Raw genomic sequence first — 15428 nt, forward strand, 5'->3', positions numbered from 1 at the left:
GCAACAATGAGTTCACTTGTATTATGATATAAACATATACAAAGTCTCCTTTCACTCTGCAGAGAGTAACAACGTGCTTTTTCATATGCTTTTCATTCATCATATGTTGTATACACTGTATCACATTGATGAGAAAAAAATAAAGAATGGAAAATTACAAAGTTGAGGTTGATGAGAATATGATAAAGAATGGGAAAATACAAAGTTGAAGGTTATTGCAATTTTCAATTCGAAATTAAGCCCAATATTTTAACAAATTTTTATGCCATTATGTTACAAACCCTAACTTAGGTCTATAAAGAATCAATATTTCAAAAATAGATGTATATCAGAAGAAAATTTCTCTGACTATTTTAAGACTTCTCAATGATTTTAACTGGGCGAGATTATTGTGCTATCTTTTTTAAGCCTTATTTGTGTGAGGGTTGGCTAATCTTACTTTGCCAGAAGACATAGCACATAGTGCTATAGTAACCTCTTCGCTAACCTTATGATTTCCATTGTTTGTCTTTATTTATATATCGAGCAAACAATGTAAGCTAATCTCCTATTGGCACATAGCGTTAAGCAAGTAGTAATTTAATTAACATAAAATAGTAATTAAAACATAAAGGTATAGAGTCATTTCGGTCATGTTTTGGTAACATGTTCGCACATTGCGTTTTCATTAAGCCAGCTTCCGTAAGTTCAATACGCTTGCTTTTTAGACTACTTCTATACTTCAAGTATATCAACACATGATAGACTAGTGTTTATCCTTCTAGATTTTCGTTGATATTTCATTGGCTTACAACACATATCTATTTAAACTGATACATAGTGTAGATGATCGCAGCGTGCATTTGGACTACATACGCTTACAATGCTGTTATCATAATATTTCAACACTTTAATGACACAAAACAAAATGTAAGCCTTCTTTATTGTTTTTTAAACTCAACTGAAAATAAGAAAATGGATAATGTAAAAACGGTATTATACTTTTTGTTTATATTTTAATGTACCTAGTATTATGTTGAATAATTTTGAATTATTTTTTAGTGTGTTGCAAAGGTTAACATGATTGAGTTGTGAAAGTATTTTATTATTATTATTGTCATTATATTTTCAATATTATTATCTATTATTATTATTATTATTAATATTATTATTATTAATATTTATCATTATTATAATTATAATTATAATTATTATTATTATTATTATTATTATTATAATTATCTATACTATTATATTATTATTATTATTTTTATTATAATTATTATTATTATCTATACTATTATATTATTATTATTATTATTATTATTATTATTATAATTATTATTATTATTATTATTATTATTATTATTATTATTATTATTATTATTATTATTATTATTATTATTATTATTATTATTATTATTATTATTATTATTATTATTATTATAATTATTATTATTATCATTATTATTTTTATTATTATTATCTTTATTATTATTATTATTATTATTCATTATTATTATTATTATTATTATTATTATTATAATTATTATTATTATTATTATTATTATTATTATTATTATTATTATTATTATTATTATTATTATTATTATTATTATTTATATTATTATTATTATTATTATTATTATTATTATTATCAATATACTATTATAATATTATTATTATTATCATTATTATTATTATTATTATTATCATCATCTGAATGTTGCAAATCAAAACCTTTGTAGCTTAAAACATTTTACCTATTCTGTCATATCTAAATAATAAATTGGGAAAAATGCCTCTAAAAAAATAATATCATTTTATAAGAGATATCATGAAGTATAGGTATAGTAAGAGTTTGAAAAAATACGTATTTTTGATATAAAGATATTAAATTATATGTGGATCAGGTTATACTGATGTAAAAATAGGGTAGTTTTGTAGATATCGATTTTTTAGTTGTGTGTCATGCTCGAATTAAAGTCGTATGACAAGACGATATAAGATTTTATAACCTGAAATGAATAGAGGATATTGAATGAATGTAAGTTCAATACTGAATTTTTTGCACGAGTTGAATAAAATTATATTATGTGGCTTCTCGCATGATATAATTTTATTCAACGAGTGCAAAAAAATTCAGTAATGAACTTACACGAATTTAAAATTCTATTTATCACATACCCAAAATAAAGACCGTTTAAAGTGAAATAAAAGTCATTATTCTTTGACGCACCTATAGTTTAACGCTTAACATTTAGCGCGTCTTTACACTATGTTTGAATAACGCTAATGACGTCACGTCAAAATATATACACGACCGTGCAACACCATATTTACGGAGTCGCAAAATCGGCACGGGTGTGTGATAAACAATTAAATAGAACATTTTAATGTTCTACAAAAACAGAGGGATTAGTAGAACAAATTAACATTTCCGTTATGTGCATCAAAAACATATTGGATTTGTTGTTGTTTTAATTGCTTAATTTTTTGTTTGTTTTAGTTTAATTTTAAACATGTAATTGAAGTCGAAATTTTATTATATTGAGCATACTCGTAAAAAAGCATGGCTTGAACTCCCATCTCTTGAATGCAAGAAACATTCAAGGATTGCTAAGAGTTATCCTTGTTTTTCAGCTTACTTCACTTTACCATTGTTGTACTCATTGTTGGACGTTTTGTATTGACAATCATTTGACTATTTCTGTGTATTGCATTTTTACAAATAAAATGATTTTTTCAATGTTCAAAATTATATAAAACTTTATTTCGAATTTTGTTTTATCCATTTTTCAAGTGCTGGTTATAGCTGGAGCGGACCCGATAGTTGTTAAAATTGTTGAAATTTATTATAAGCACACAGCTTTCTCCCTTAATGAATAATATTGAGATAATTAATAATAAGTGTTGTTACTTGCCGTTGTAGTCATTCTGTTGGTAGGGCTATTTCTCCCAAAAAAATTTTTTTGGGTATACTTTCTACACGTATTAATCGCCGTTTTCTTCAGATAATAGTATCAGCAAAAATGACTACTTAATTAAGGGGTAACTACGTATAAGAACTATGTTTTTGATTTATCAATATCAATATTCACGACGGTTGTAAGGCATAAATTGAAAGTCTATTACTAGTATTCACATAAACATATTTTTAGTCCTTAAATATAATGTATTCATGTTAATACAATTTGCATTTCTCTGAGATATAAAATGCAAATACCAAAAAACGATGTATATGCTTTTGGCAAGCTTAGTTTTTGTAATAAGTTGAATTGTAGATATCACCTGCATAATTCTAGTCATTTGTACATGTCAGCACTAGCTCTATAAATTTCGTCGATTGTATATGTTAGCATTACTTGAATAAATCTAGCCATTTGTAGATGCCAGCAATAGCTGTATAAATCAAGTCATTTCTATATGTAAGCACTAGCTGTATAAATCAAGTCATTTCTATATGTAAGCACTAGCTGTATAAATCAAGTCATTTCGTTATGTAAGCACTAGCTGTATAAATCGATTCTTTAGTAGATGTCAGCACCAGCTATAAAAATATAGTCGTTTGTATATTCAAGAACTAGTTGAATAAATCTAGAGTGATTTGTATATGTCAACACTCGCTGTATGAATCTAGTCATTTGTAGATGTCAGCACTAGCTGTATAAATATTGTCGTTATTATATGTCAGCACTAGCTGTTTAAATCGACTCATTAGAAAATGTCAGCACTAGCTGTAAAAAATCAAGTCATATGATGTATATTATAGCACAAGCTGTATAAATCTAGTAATTTTGTTGCATTAATCTATTAATTTGTATATGTCACCACTACCTGTATAAGTCTAGTCATTTGTATATGTCAGCACTTGTAGTATTAATCTAGCCATTTGTATATGTCAGCACTTGTTGTATTAATCTAGCCATTTGTATGTTAGCACTTGTTGAATAAATCTAGCCATTTATAGAGGTTATCACTAGCTGTATAAATCGAGTCATTTCTATATGTAAGCACTAGTTGTATAAAACGATTCCTTAGTAGATGTCAGCACTAGCTATATAAATGTAGTCGTTAATATATGTCAGCATTTGTGATTTGTATATGTCAACACTAGCCGAATGAATCTAGTCTTTTGTATATGTCAGCACTAGTTGTTTAAATCAAGTCATTCGAAAATGTTATCACTAGCTGTAAAAATCAAGTCATTTATATATGTTAGTACTAGTTGTATAAATCTAGACATTTGTATATGTCAGCACTAGCTGTATAAATCAAGTCGTTTGTTGATGTCCGCACTTGCTTTATAAATCTAATAATTTGTAGATGTCAGCACTAGCTGTATAAATCAAGTCATTTGAAAATGTCAGTACTAGCTGTATAGACCAAGTCATTTGTATATCTCAGTACTAGCTGTATAGTATAGCCATTTGTAGATGTCTGCCTTAGATTTATTAATACTGTCGTTTGTATATGCCAGCATTACCTGTATAATAATAGTTGTTTGTAGATATAAACACTAGCTGTATAAATCTAGTCAATTGCAGTTGTCAGCCTTAGCTGTATTATTCTATTCATGTGTATATGTCAGCATTACCTGTATAATAATAGTTGTTTGTAGATATAAACACTAGCTGTATAATTCTAGTCATTTGTAGATGTCAGCAGTAACTGTATAATTATAGTCGTTTGTATATGTCAGCTTAAGCTGTATACATCAAGGCATTTGTAGATGTCAGCAACAGCTGTTATAATCTAGAATCATTTATAGATGTCAGCACTAGCTGTATAAATCTTATCATTTGTAAATGTCAGCACTAGCCGTATAAATATAGTCATTTGTATATAAACTCGTTCGTTCTGAAAGTTTTCAAAAGGAAACCATCTGCAGATTTGTTTTTCTTTGTGCATGCTTTTTAAGTATATTTAGTCGACAATTTTTGTTTGATACAAAAATGTACCTGCGTTAATAAAACGTATACTTAAAGTAGACAATAAAAAACATTTAATGTTTTAATCTCATATGTGTGCAATTCCTTTTTCATTGCGTTGTATAATTCTTTCTGTTTTCTGTTCTTTTGATTAGTTCACCTTCACCGTATCTTTATCTTTTTCAGACCCATAAACACACATAAAGCACCCTCTGAATGGAAGCCCCTCCCGCAGTGATTTAAGCTATGACTAAATCAAAGGTGACATAGATGTATTTATTCACCGACATAACGTTTCGACACATATAGATATAAAACGGATTTCACACATTTCGGGAAAAGAAAATGGCAACGGGTAGCATCTCGACGGAAAATCGTATTCATCTGTTTCGTTTGCAGATACTCATTATAGATGGAGGTCTTTTGATTTTGAGAGATATAGTGGACACCATTCTAAATGCAAATGGAATATCCCTATCGGCATGTTTGAAAAACGAAAAGGCCACTATTCAGCATTTAAAAAGCCGTGGTATCATAACCCAAGTCCAATATGACATATTATTTCCACCGGGTGGCATGCTCCCCACTTCATTTGATCTGGACATCACTCTTATCATATGTCTTCTTAGAAACCTCAATTGTTTCAAATTGAACAAAAAGTTTAACTGGAAAACATCTCCCTTACCAACTGATGTATCATTGGAAGCAGATATTTGTCGGTTAAAGAATTTCCGAAACAAAGTAAGTTTTTTATTTTACTTTAAAAGAACTTCAATGAGGTCCAAATGCCTAAAACAAAACATAAAGGGATTTTTAATACATTGATCTACTTGGTTACTTAAAATAGGAAGGTATGTAAAAGATATTAATGAAATATACTAAAAAAAATAAATTGAAATCGTACTTTTTATGCTATTCTACAACGCTGTTCATTTTTTCTTCATATTTCCACATCTAAGAAATTGATCTTGAAATAAGAAACTGATCTTGAAATTAGTAGGCATAATTCTGTGGCACATTAAGAACACTTGCCACATTCAACAGTTTAGAAAGTGATGGCTATAAAATGTCAAAACATTATATTTATGATTGCGTGTGGTCATACTTTTTGCCATTCATTTACAGATTGATTTAAACAAATTGGGCTTATTAAGATTATGAGAAAATATTTGTTCATGTTTCTATATGATTGAAACGCTTTTGTTAAAGGAACCATGCCATTGATGCAAGTCAATGTCATGGTAACTCTACTTGGACCTACCTTGGGGCATTATTCTATTTCCAACGACTTGATTTTTTTTTTTTCACGAGTTTGTTTGTGATACAAACGTTGTCTTTTTCTTTATTTAAGATAAGTCATATATCAGCAACGACTGCATTACTGCCTAATGATTTTACTATTTGGTGGAGTGATATCGAGCAGGTATACATTTTCAATTATAGTATCCCTAAAGATTTTGTAGTGTTAACATTGTGCACATGATTGTTTCCCCCTTTCGTAGTTATGAATTAAATGCTTCTGTACATGCATAATGTATATGTCAGCTATATTTGTAGATTAAAAAAAACGAATTTAAACCATGAACGATATTATTTACTTTGATTGATAAAGACAAGACCAAACATTTTTTTCTATGTGCAATCATTCAAGTAAACAAATATAAAGCCACGCTAAATAAAGTATGATAGATTAAAGAGGTTTCAGCAAACACCGCGTGTTTATATTTAGACAATAAAAAGTGGTATATCCTAGCTATCAAATGTTCAGGTAGTATTAAAATTGTTATGGACACTTTAAAATCTATTACAAATACTTATCCTAATAAAACATGAATTATAAAGTTATAATGTAAACATTATTTCCCGTCGTAAAATCGAAACACCATGACAGGTTTTGGCACTTTGTTAAAAAAACTGACCATTTTGAAAGCAAAATTATTAATTTTCTTCCATCATCATATGTACTTAAATGCACAATTTTTTCTTATATCTTTCTACAATATACAATTAATTCCTACGTGAACTTCGCAATCGACTGACAGTTAAAACATTAACAGTCTTCTATTTGTAGTCCTTTATATCGCACTGTCTCAGTTTTAAAACAAACTGTCTAGCAGCGAAAAAAAAACAAAGGCACGTCTAGCATTTCTATTTATACTGTCACGTTTAATATAACTTTCTATCATTTCATTCGTGTTTGAACTTTTATATGTTCTACGTTTGACCCATTGCGTTTTGTGTTCACATATCTTAATGCTTAATTCAATTCTTTCTGGAAAATCGTAATTGATTTCTGACTGTTAAATCTTTGCAATGATTGTTTATTATATGTAAAACATTTCCATAAATGTTAACTTTAAAGAAAATCTTGAGAATATAGGTTTGATAAATGTTCATTAACATGAGTCTGCATGAAATTAATTGTACATCGTTATCATCATTCTCATTGAGTGATGAAGTTTGAATACAACATTAAAAATCATTTATGGCTTAAAACAACAAACGGGAGATTATACTTTTGAGTCAAGAGGGCTAAGTTGTATACATGAACAAATTATCTTAATAAATTGAAGCTTATATATTTTTTGTAGATACTTATTCGACGAAGTTCCCCAGCTCTTAATATTCGACAAACAATTGCCGACTTTAAATCCTGTCCCCTTGATACCAAGGAGGAGAGACGGATACAGAAAGAAATAGAAAAGTGGAAAGACTACGAAGCCGATGTTGATCGATTATAAAAAGACATGAAATATGTGATAGAAAATGTAAGTGACGTAAGAGAAATTGTTACCGAGACGAATATCTTAAAGAAAGATGTTTGCGAAATGCAGGAACACTTTGGTAAAGTAAAGAAAAATATTGATGAAATGAAAGCTTATGTAAGTAAAGTTGATGAAACTGTTGGCGAAATAAGAGAAAACGTAGATGACATGCAGGAAAACTTTGTTGAAATGAAGGAAACGGTTACTAAAATGGAAGGAAATGTTGGTGAAATGAAGGATGAAATTAAAGATGTGAAAAAAAGACAGGATGCAGCAGGTTTGTTTTTAAATGACATTAATGCCGCATCTTGAATGGGTTAATACAAAGCTATTTGAAAAACAATCTAGAGTGATAAATATGCTAAATATTCCATACAATTTGTTCAAAAACCTTGATTGGTTGGCAAAGAAATTGTTATAAATTTTATGAAAATGAGCAATGGTAAAATGGTAATGGTTGTTTACAGTTAAACTCTCCCAGCCCTTAATCTTTACTGAAGATTTTATAGGCTGGAAACAAACGGTATTTATCTAATATAATGTTATGTCTGTCTTCAAATACAAATAACTTTCCATCCACCAGTAAAGCTGAAAAGTTATCGTTTGGCATTAGCGGTGTCATGACCTTAAAATCCATCAAACATCCAAACGCATCTGTTAATTCACAATTTCATATAAGATTGCAGAGGAATGCGGATTATATTGTAGAAAGTGGTGTTATTTTATGTATTTGATTGAACACTAAATATTGTTTTTCTTTTTTGTTGTATTTCAAAACATATCACCAATATAAACGTTTTATAAAACTGTTTGTTCCCGTCATTTTTGTATAACTGAAACAAAACAAGGTGTTGCATGATATTTCTAGAATTACAGCCTTCTTTTTTGTCAGGTTAATATACTTTTATTGTTACAGAGAAATGTAGAGAAGTTGACATCTTTAAACAGGCTGATGAGGAAAAATATCAACAACTGAAAACACGTAAGTAAAAATGCTCTCAATTTCCGTCTTTGTTTGTTAAAAGTAATATTTACTTATTCTGATTAGTATGAACATAATATAGAGGATATTCAAGTTTTTTCTATAAATACACGATATATATTCATCGAGTGGTATGAAAGTAAATATTTCGCAGTAGCCGCAAATGGAATATGATAATTTGAAAAAAAAAGAAATTCTGTTTATTATATACTTTTTCTCTTTTTAACCTTATGAGTTAGAAGAATTACCTTTAAATTTTGTGTTGGCTCAATTTAGAAAAAAAGGAGTCCGGCAAGACATCAGTGAAAATACGAAAAATGTTTTACTGCAGTAAAAATGAATTTTTACAGTGAAAATACAGAAAATGAAAAAACGTCTTTTATTTTATCAATATGTCTAAATATTTCATTTATAAGTATATAATAAACGACATTATTAACGAGTTGAATTCGAGTGAGTGTACAATTATAATTATGTATTGGGAGAGGTAAAAAATAATAAAACGTTTTTGTTATTAATTAGTCATAAAGGACCAAAGATAAATTGTTTGATTTATATCTGTGTGAACTTGATAATGATAATAAACGTGGAATATTTTATCTGCACGTACTTGTATACGCGAGTATTGAATTTGAGCACGTAAATGTTTATGTTTAAAATATGCGTGTTTCTGTGAAAACACTAATCTATATTGCATGCAGAGTGTTCCGTCATGCATATATATGCTACAGTGTATAATTTACATCTATGTAAGACTCCTGGTAAAAAGTACTTGTTTCATAACTTCATGAACAAACGATGTTTTGCACAAGCAAGAAATGGTGTAACACTATACAGTCACGTACATATCTAGTAACGCAGGAATGTGCAATTATTCGTGAGGAAGTCAACCTGATTACTGTGTTTTGAAGGTGACTTTTGTTTCGTCAAATAATATGTTAATTTAGCACATTTAAAATTTTATCTTCATAGACGGTAGGATTTAGTTGTACAACACGTATTAGAGATAAGATTTACAATTGTCAAACCAATACAACACTTGCATTCAGACGGTCATTCTGCATTGTAGGAATCATCTCAGGTTTCCCTCAAAAAAGTTCCCTCCCAATTGATCCCTTACATACTCACTAATTTTTTTTCACCATGAGTAATGATTGAAACACCTCCATTTTTTTTAAAAATTGTTAAATTGTTTTTTTTTGTTTAATGTGCAGCCTGACCGAGACTCAAACCTGGGACCCTCGGAATACCGTACTGCGGTTCTACTGACTGAGCTATCCGGCCCCCTACAAACTACCTCCCCCGATTAGAGAACAGTTCAATACCGTGATATAATCATTTTCGGAACAATTTGGGATTCGAAGATACCACAACTTTGGGTCTCCTGAAGAGTTTTTCAACATAATTTTTACCACATCTTACTACTATGTTTACATTTTAGCCCTAATTGTTCGGAATTTCATTCATTACACCCATTATTAGGAGATAATTTTGTAATATGTTGAGATTTTCAAAACATGTCCTATCCCTTACATCTAGACTTAAGGTTTACGAATTTAAGAAATAGTAGCCTTCACTCATTAAGATTTGCTTGTACATCTTAGTTTTTATTGGTGTTGTACTTCAAAATCCTAGCGTCTGTTGAGGTCTTCAGACATTTGTCAAACTACAAGTGTCGTATAACAATCGACGAAAGCTGGTAATAAAAGATTTTGCTACTTTTAATGAGATAAACACCGCTGATTCAGTGCTTCGCGTTACCTCGTAAAACTGTCTAAGATACGTTTTATCCGCTAAATCAAGTGTAATATGACACGGGTATATTAGAAAATGTCAAAAAGATTTAGTAATGTAAAATAAAATATTGAAATATTCTCAGTTGGAAAACTAGCATGTAATTGTTTAGTTAACACTATTTTTTTAGGTATTTTTCTCTTTTTCTGTCTCAAATCCATACATACATTTAAACAACAAACTATTAGTATTTACATCTAAAACAAAGAACTCTGATCATTATTTACACACAAAACAAACACACATTTAGCAACCACTTATACGAAATATCTTTTCATGTATATGTCTTTTATACGTAACAATACTAGACACCTGGCGAGCCCAAGCTCTAAACAACTTACGATCAAACAAAACAATAAAATCGCCACAAAAATGAAGAATACAAAATGAATATTTTTTTACAACTTTAAGATACAGTAAAACAACAAAACATTCAACAAACAATATTAACTTCACAAAATCTAATTAGCATCAGAAAACAACTGAACAAAAGCATCCAATATTTACATGTATCCTCAAAAACAAAGCATCAACAGATATAATCTTGACCAGACAAGATCACTCCATACAACTCAACCAATATCAACCAATATTATCATAACAAACAGATAATTATATTTCAACAACTAAATAATTATCAACCAAGTATATCTTATCTAACAGAGATAACTCAACAGCCAACTAAAATACAACAACCAAAACAACTAATGAACCTTGTATATTAAGATCACCACAATAAAATTCAACCAACTTCAACAAATCAAAAACACTCCCTCCAAAACAACAATTTACACTGTTCATTGAAATATAATACACTTCAGTGTATCGCTGTAGGAAAAAAATCTGGAACAAAGTGATCCCTCGGAAGCATTAATCACAACAAACTTACAAGAGAATTGCAGACTCGGTTTGATTGAGTCTGTTCATGAGGGATAATGAATAAGTGCAGCAACCCTCACGCCCCATAGCACCGGCTTGAGCGCTACTCAATTCTCAACTCTCAATAGTGTTGGCATCAATGATCCCGAAGGATCAGAAAAATATAACAACACTGAAATGAAGTACGGGGCAACTTTTTACAGCTGCCACACAGCACTTGACACCTGCTGTTGTGAAGTATAAAAATCTGGAACAAAGTGATCCCTCGAAAGCATTAATCACAACAAAATTACAAGAGAATTGCAGACTCGGTTTGATTGAGTCTGTTCATGAGGGATAATGAATAAGTGCAGCAACCCTCACGCCCCATAGCACCGGCTTGAGCGGTACTCAATTCTCAACTCTCAATAATGTTGGCATCAATGATCCCGAAGGATCAGAAAAATATAACAACACTGAAATGAAGTACGGGGCAACTTTTTACAGCTGCCACACAGCACTTGACACCTGCTGTTGTGAAGTATAAAAATCTGGAACAAAGTGATCCCTCGAAAGCATTAATCACAACAAAATTACAAGAGAATTGCAGACTCGGTTTTATTGAGTCTGTTCATGAGGGATAATGAATAAGTGCAACATCCCTCACGCCCCATAGCACCGGCTTGAGCGCTACTCAATTCTCAACTCTCAATAGTGCTGGCATCAATGATCCCGAAGACATTAACTCGTTATAAAAAATATATCTACTATAAAAGTGTACGATTATTCTGACATTAGTATGTTATTGTATTCAAAGATATCAACGAAACTAAAAATCGCCACCAATACGCTATTCACGAATGATCTTGAAAAATAAATAATTACATGAAAATATGTTGATGAATTGTAAAGTATAATGTCTCAGCAACCAAATGCGCTGCTTCGTTTCTTCCAATTTGGTGTACAATAAAAATACTGGTCCATTTACTTCTTGCAGAGCTTGGTTTAGCCACTAAATTGCATAAGTCTGCGTTACTTATGCATAATTCATGCGTAACTTTCACATTCCTGAGTTACTGGATATACACGGGGACAGTTATGCACTGCAAATAATAAAATGCTACCTTGACGAACTGAAGTTAAAAGGGAAAAGATACGAGACAGAAATATATTACGTTCGTATATACAGTTCTGTCACAGGACGCCTTAGGCTGAGCCGGGGAAAAACTAACAAATTATCATAATTTGATATAGTTTGATAACGGGTCTGATGCCTTATCAACAAAAAACGGCTATAACAGTTTTGGAAGCCGTAACTACGTCCGCACATCACTATCCCAATCATTTCAAAAGAAATAAGACGTAAAAGAATATTTAAATTTCAAAAAGTTTCTGTTTCTAATAATAAATAGATGGATAGATAGAAAAAACTACTTCACAGATGCGTTCTTTTTTCAATGCAAAACAGTGCCCCTTTAAATGGAGATAATGTATTTGACGCAAAATTTAACGTATGACCACCCTAATGGACACTATAAGGAACTGAAAAATTGACAACATAGGTAAGATATTATGCTGTAAGAACACTTGTATGAAAAAATTAAAACAAATTTAAAACATTTCTCTGAACTAGTTATTTGAATTCTTTAAAAGGGGAGGTAATGCATTAGGGACTAAGCCTGGTTCCCCGACAATGAATTAAAGAATGATATTCCGCAATAATTATTTGGCATTCTACACTAAATCATGCGTCTTCTTCAGAATCGACTACAACCGAATTATAGCATGTATAAATTTGAAATCGTTATTCCTGTTAGAGTCGAATTAAAGATTGTTAAGATCTATAAAACCTTGTGGTGTTATGTGGTTAGGTCAATTTAAACAATATAAAATTTATTTGAGATTTGTGCAGCTTATCTAATGAAGCTTAATCTGTGCAATATAGTCATTTTGTCGAGGAAAATAAATATATCTTATTTCCATGGCTCCATACCAAAAGGGTTATGCAAAGTTATCACATTACGGTTTCAACACTGATCCATCAGATAATGCTAGAGTTTCAAGCATCTGGTTCATTATTAATTTACTTGATAATTTATCAACGCTTGAGACTTTTTGTACATTTCTTCATTCAGTATTTAACAAACATTGTAATGGTAAGCATTTTATCAATATACCTTATTATAAATCGTTTTTCGAATTATTTACTGTAATATTTTATTGTAAAACAAAGTTTAACCCATATTCAACGATCTTTTCAAATAAAGAAATATGATTTCATGTCATAAAAGGAAGTAACAACTTATTTGTTATAGCTGCGATAAGAAATAGAGTCAGTTCACATTGTTTCAGGAAATTTTCAAGTATTAAATTAACATATCTTAACTACATCTACTCAATAAAACGCGTTACACTTTTACTAACTATAATTTGCTCCATCTAATTTCTTAAAGGCCCATTATGTCCCATGCTTTTATTTTCACGTTTCTAAAGCTTATTCACTGTTGGTATGCTTTGTTGTTTCAAAACGTATTAATTGGCAAATTATCTGAGTCACCTTTTTTCTGTCCCCTCTTTTGATAGTAGGTACAATTAAAATTCTATGTGTAAGACAAACTTGTATTCTATTTAACCATTATCTAAACATTGTAAAATTCATTTTTATAACGAAGTAAATATTACTAGTTTCTGAGACATAATGCGCCTTTAATATTATTTTGTGTTCATCTCTTATTTGTTTCTATACCTTTATTTATTCTGAACACAGGTGGTCCATCTTTTTTTTACTCATTTGTTTTTAAGGAAACTTCAGATTTAGAAGAACTACACTTAAAATTGGTGACAGAGACATATTTATTATTTAATTTATAACAACTGAAGAAAACATGTATCTTTTTCTATTTCAATCTAATCAGATAGTAAGTCGTTGTAATCCTATTTAGTATTTATTATCTCATTGAAAAATACATGACAGTACTCATACTTCGGTTAAATGACTTCTTTCGCAACTCAAGTTATGGAATAGTGAAACCATTTGTGAATGACTTATTTCCTTACTGTTATATAAACACTCATTGCTGTTTCCTGGTACATCTTATAAGAATAATAATTGCTTTTTATAGATTAACATTTTTAATAAAACTATTAAGTTATTATATTCTTGCCTTTGAAAACAATAAAATATTAATGATAAACAGAAAAAATCCTACATTATAATTGAGCTTATCTTCCTCACAGATTTATCATACATGCTTGTTTGTTGAAATGAATTTATTTTTGACAAAGTATTTATAACCTTTTAAAGTACTTAAAATAAGAAAAACATGGATCTCTGATCGTTAAAAAAAAGGAGCCAAAGATTACTAGATATTTAATTTTTCCTTTGCCTTTGTTTCCACCATTATTCATGTGTTTATCCGATATCACATAGTGATACAATGTTATAAATTCAATGCAGTACTAGAGACATTTGAATGAATTTTATACTTTAATAATTAAAATGATTTTCTACTTTTTTAAGTTCACTGTTAGCGAGTTAATAAAAAGTTATCTTTTTGAACTAATGAGATGAATGAACATATACCATTCTCCTGGATGAGCCCTGCACCATTTGGAAAATTCAAGTGGTCTAACGGACTAGTTGCCTGTAAAATTAGGTGGTCCTTGCCAAAATCAGGTGGTCTCGGACCAATGGATCACCGCTAATGTCGAGGCCTGCATTTTGTGACTAAAGAAATTTAAACAAAATACTAATTCACTAAATAGACCAGTTTTCAATAGAGTCAAATTACTTATTTGTTCACATTTTGCTATCTTTACGGCACACCAATGCATGTTCAGGGCTACCATGTATAGGTTAGAGTTCATATTGGGTGTTCTTCGTCAATAAGAAAGCTAAAAAGGAGCGGAGCTTGCGAACATCCAATATGCACTCTAACCGGCTTAGTGCTCCGCCCACTTGCGTTTTATAATATAAAACGTCCCGTTTATATAAAATCTGTTCTATTAAGATTTGAAACCTGAAAATTTAAAAAATCCTCGTCGGTGATTGGCTTAAAAAAATTGGCGAGCACTAATTTCATTTGTTGAATATTTAACATTTCCTTCGTCTATTATTAA

The 15428-nt window shown here is 30.0% G+C and overlaps 1 protein-coding gene across 2 annotated transcripts in view; it reads left to right on the top strand.

The window, feature by feature from the left end:
* The first annotated feature begins 698 nt into the window (after positions 1 to 698).
* Positions 699 to 15428, top strand: part of LOC132757409 (uncharacterized) — a 29625-nt gene continuing 14895 nt past the window's right edge. The window contains exons 1-5 of one of the 2 annotated variants that reach the window (XM_060748681.1): positions 699 to 972; positions 5097 to 5651; positions 6262 to 6333; positions 7502 to 7952; positions 8592 to 8657. In XM_060748681.1, coding sequence (XP_060604664.1) covers positions 7658 to 7952; positions 8592 to 8657 — 361 coding nt within the window. In that variant the 5' untranslated portion in view covers positions 699 to 972; positions 5097 to 5651; positions 6262 to 6333; positions 7502 to 7657. The remainder of the gene's footprint in view (positions 973 to 5096; positions 5652 to 6261; positions 6334 to 7501; positions 7953 to 8591; positions 8658 to 15428) is intronic. The other variant, XM_060748682.1, reaches the window with a different exon arrangement.

This window comes from Ruditapes philippinarum, unplaced genomic scaffold, assembly GCF_026571515.1.
Source record: "Ruditapes philippinarum isolate M1 unplaced genomic scaffold, ASM2657151v2 ctg4003_1_1_1_1, whole genome shotgun sequence".
In the NCBI taxonomy this organism is placed as follows: domain Eukaryota; kingdom Metazoa; phylum Mollusca; class Bivalvia; order Venerida; family Veneridae; genus Ruditapes; species Ruditapes philippinarum.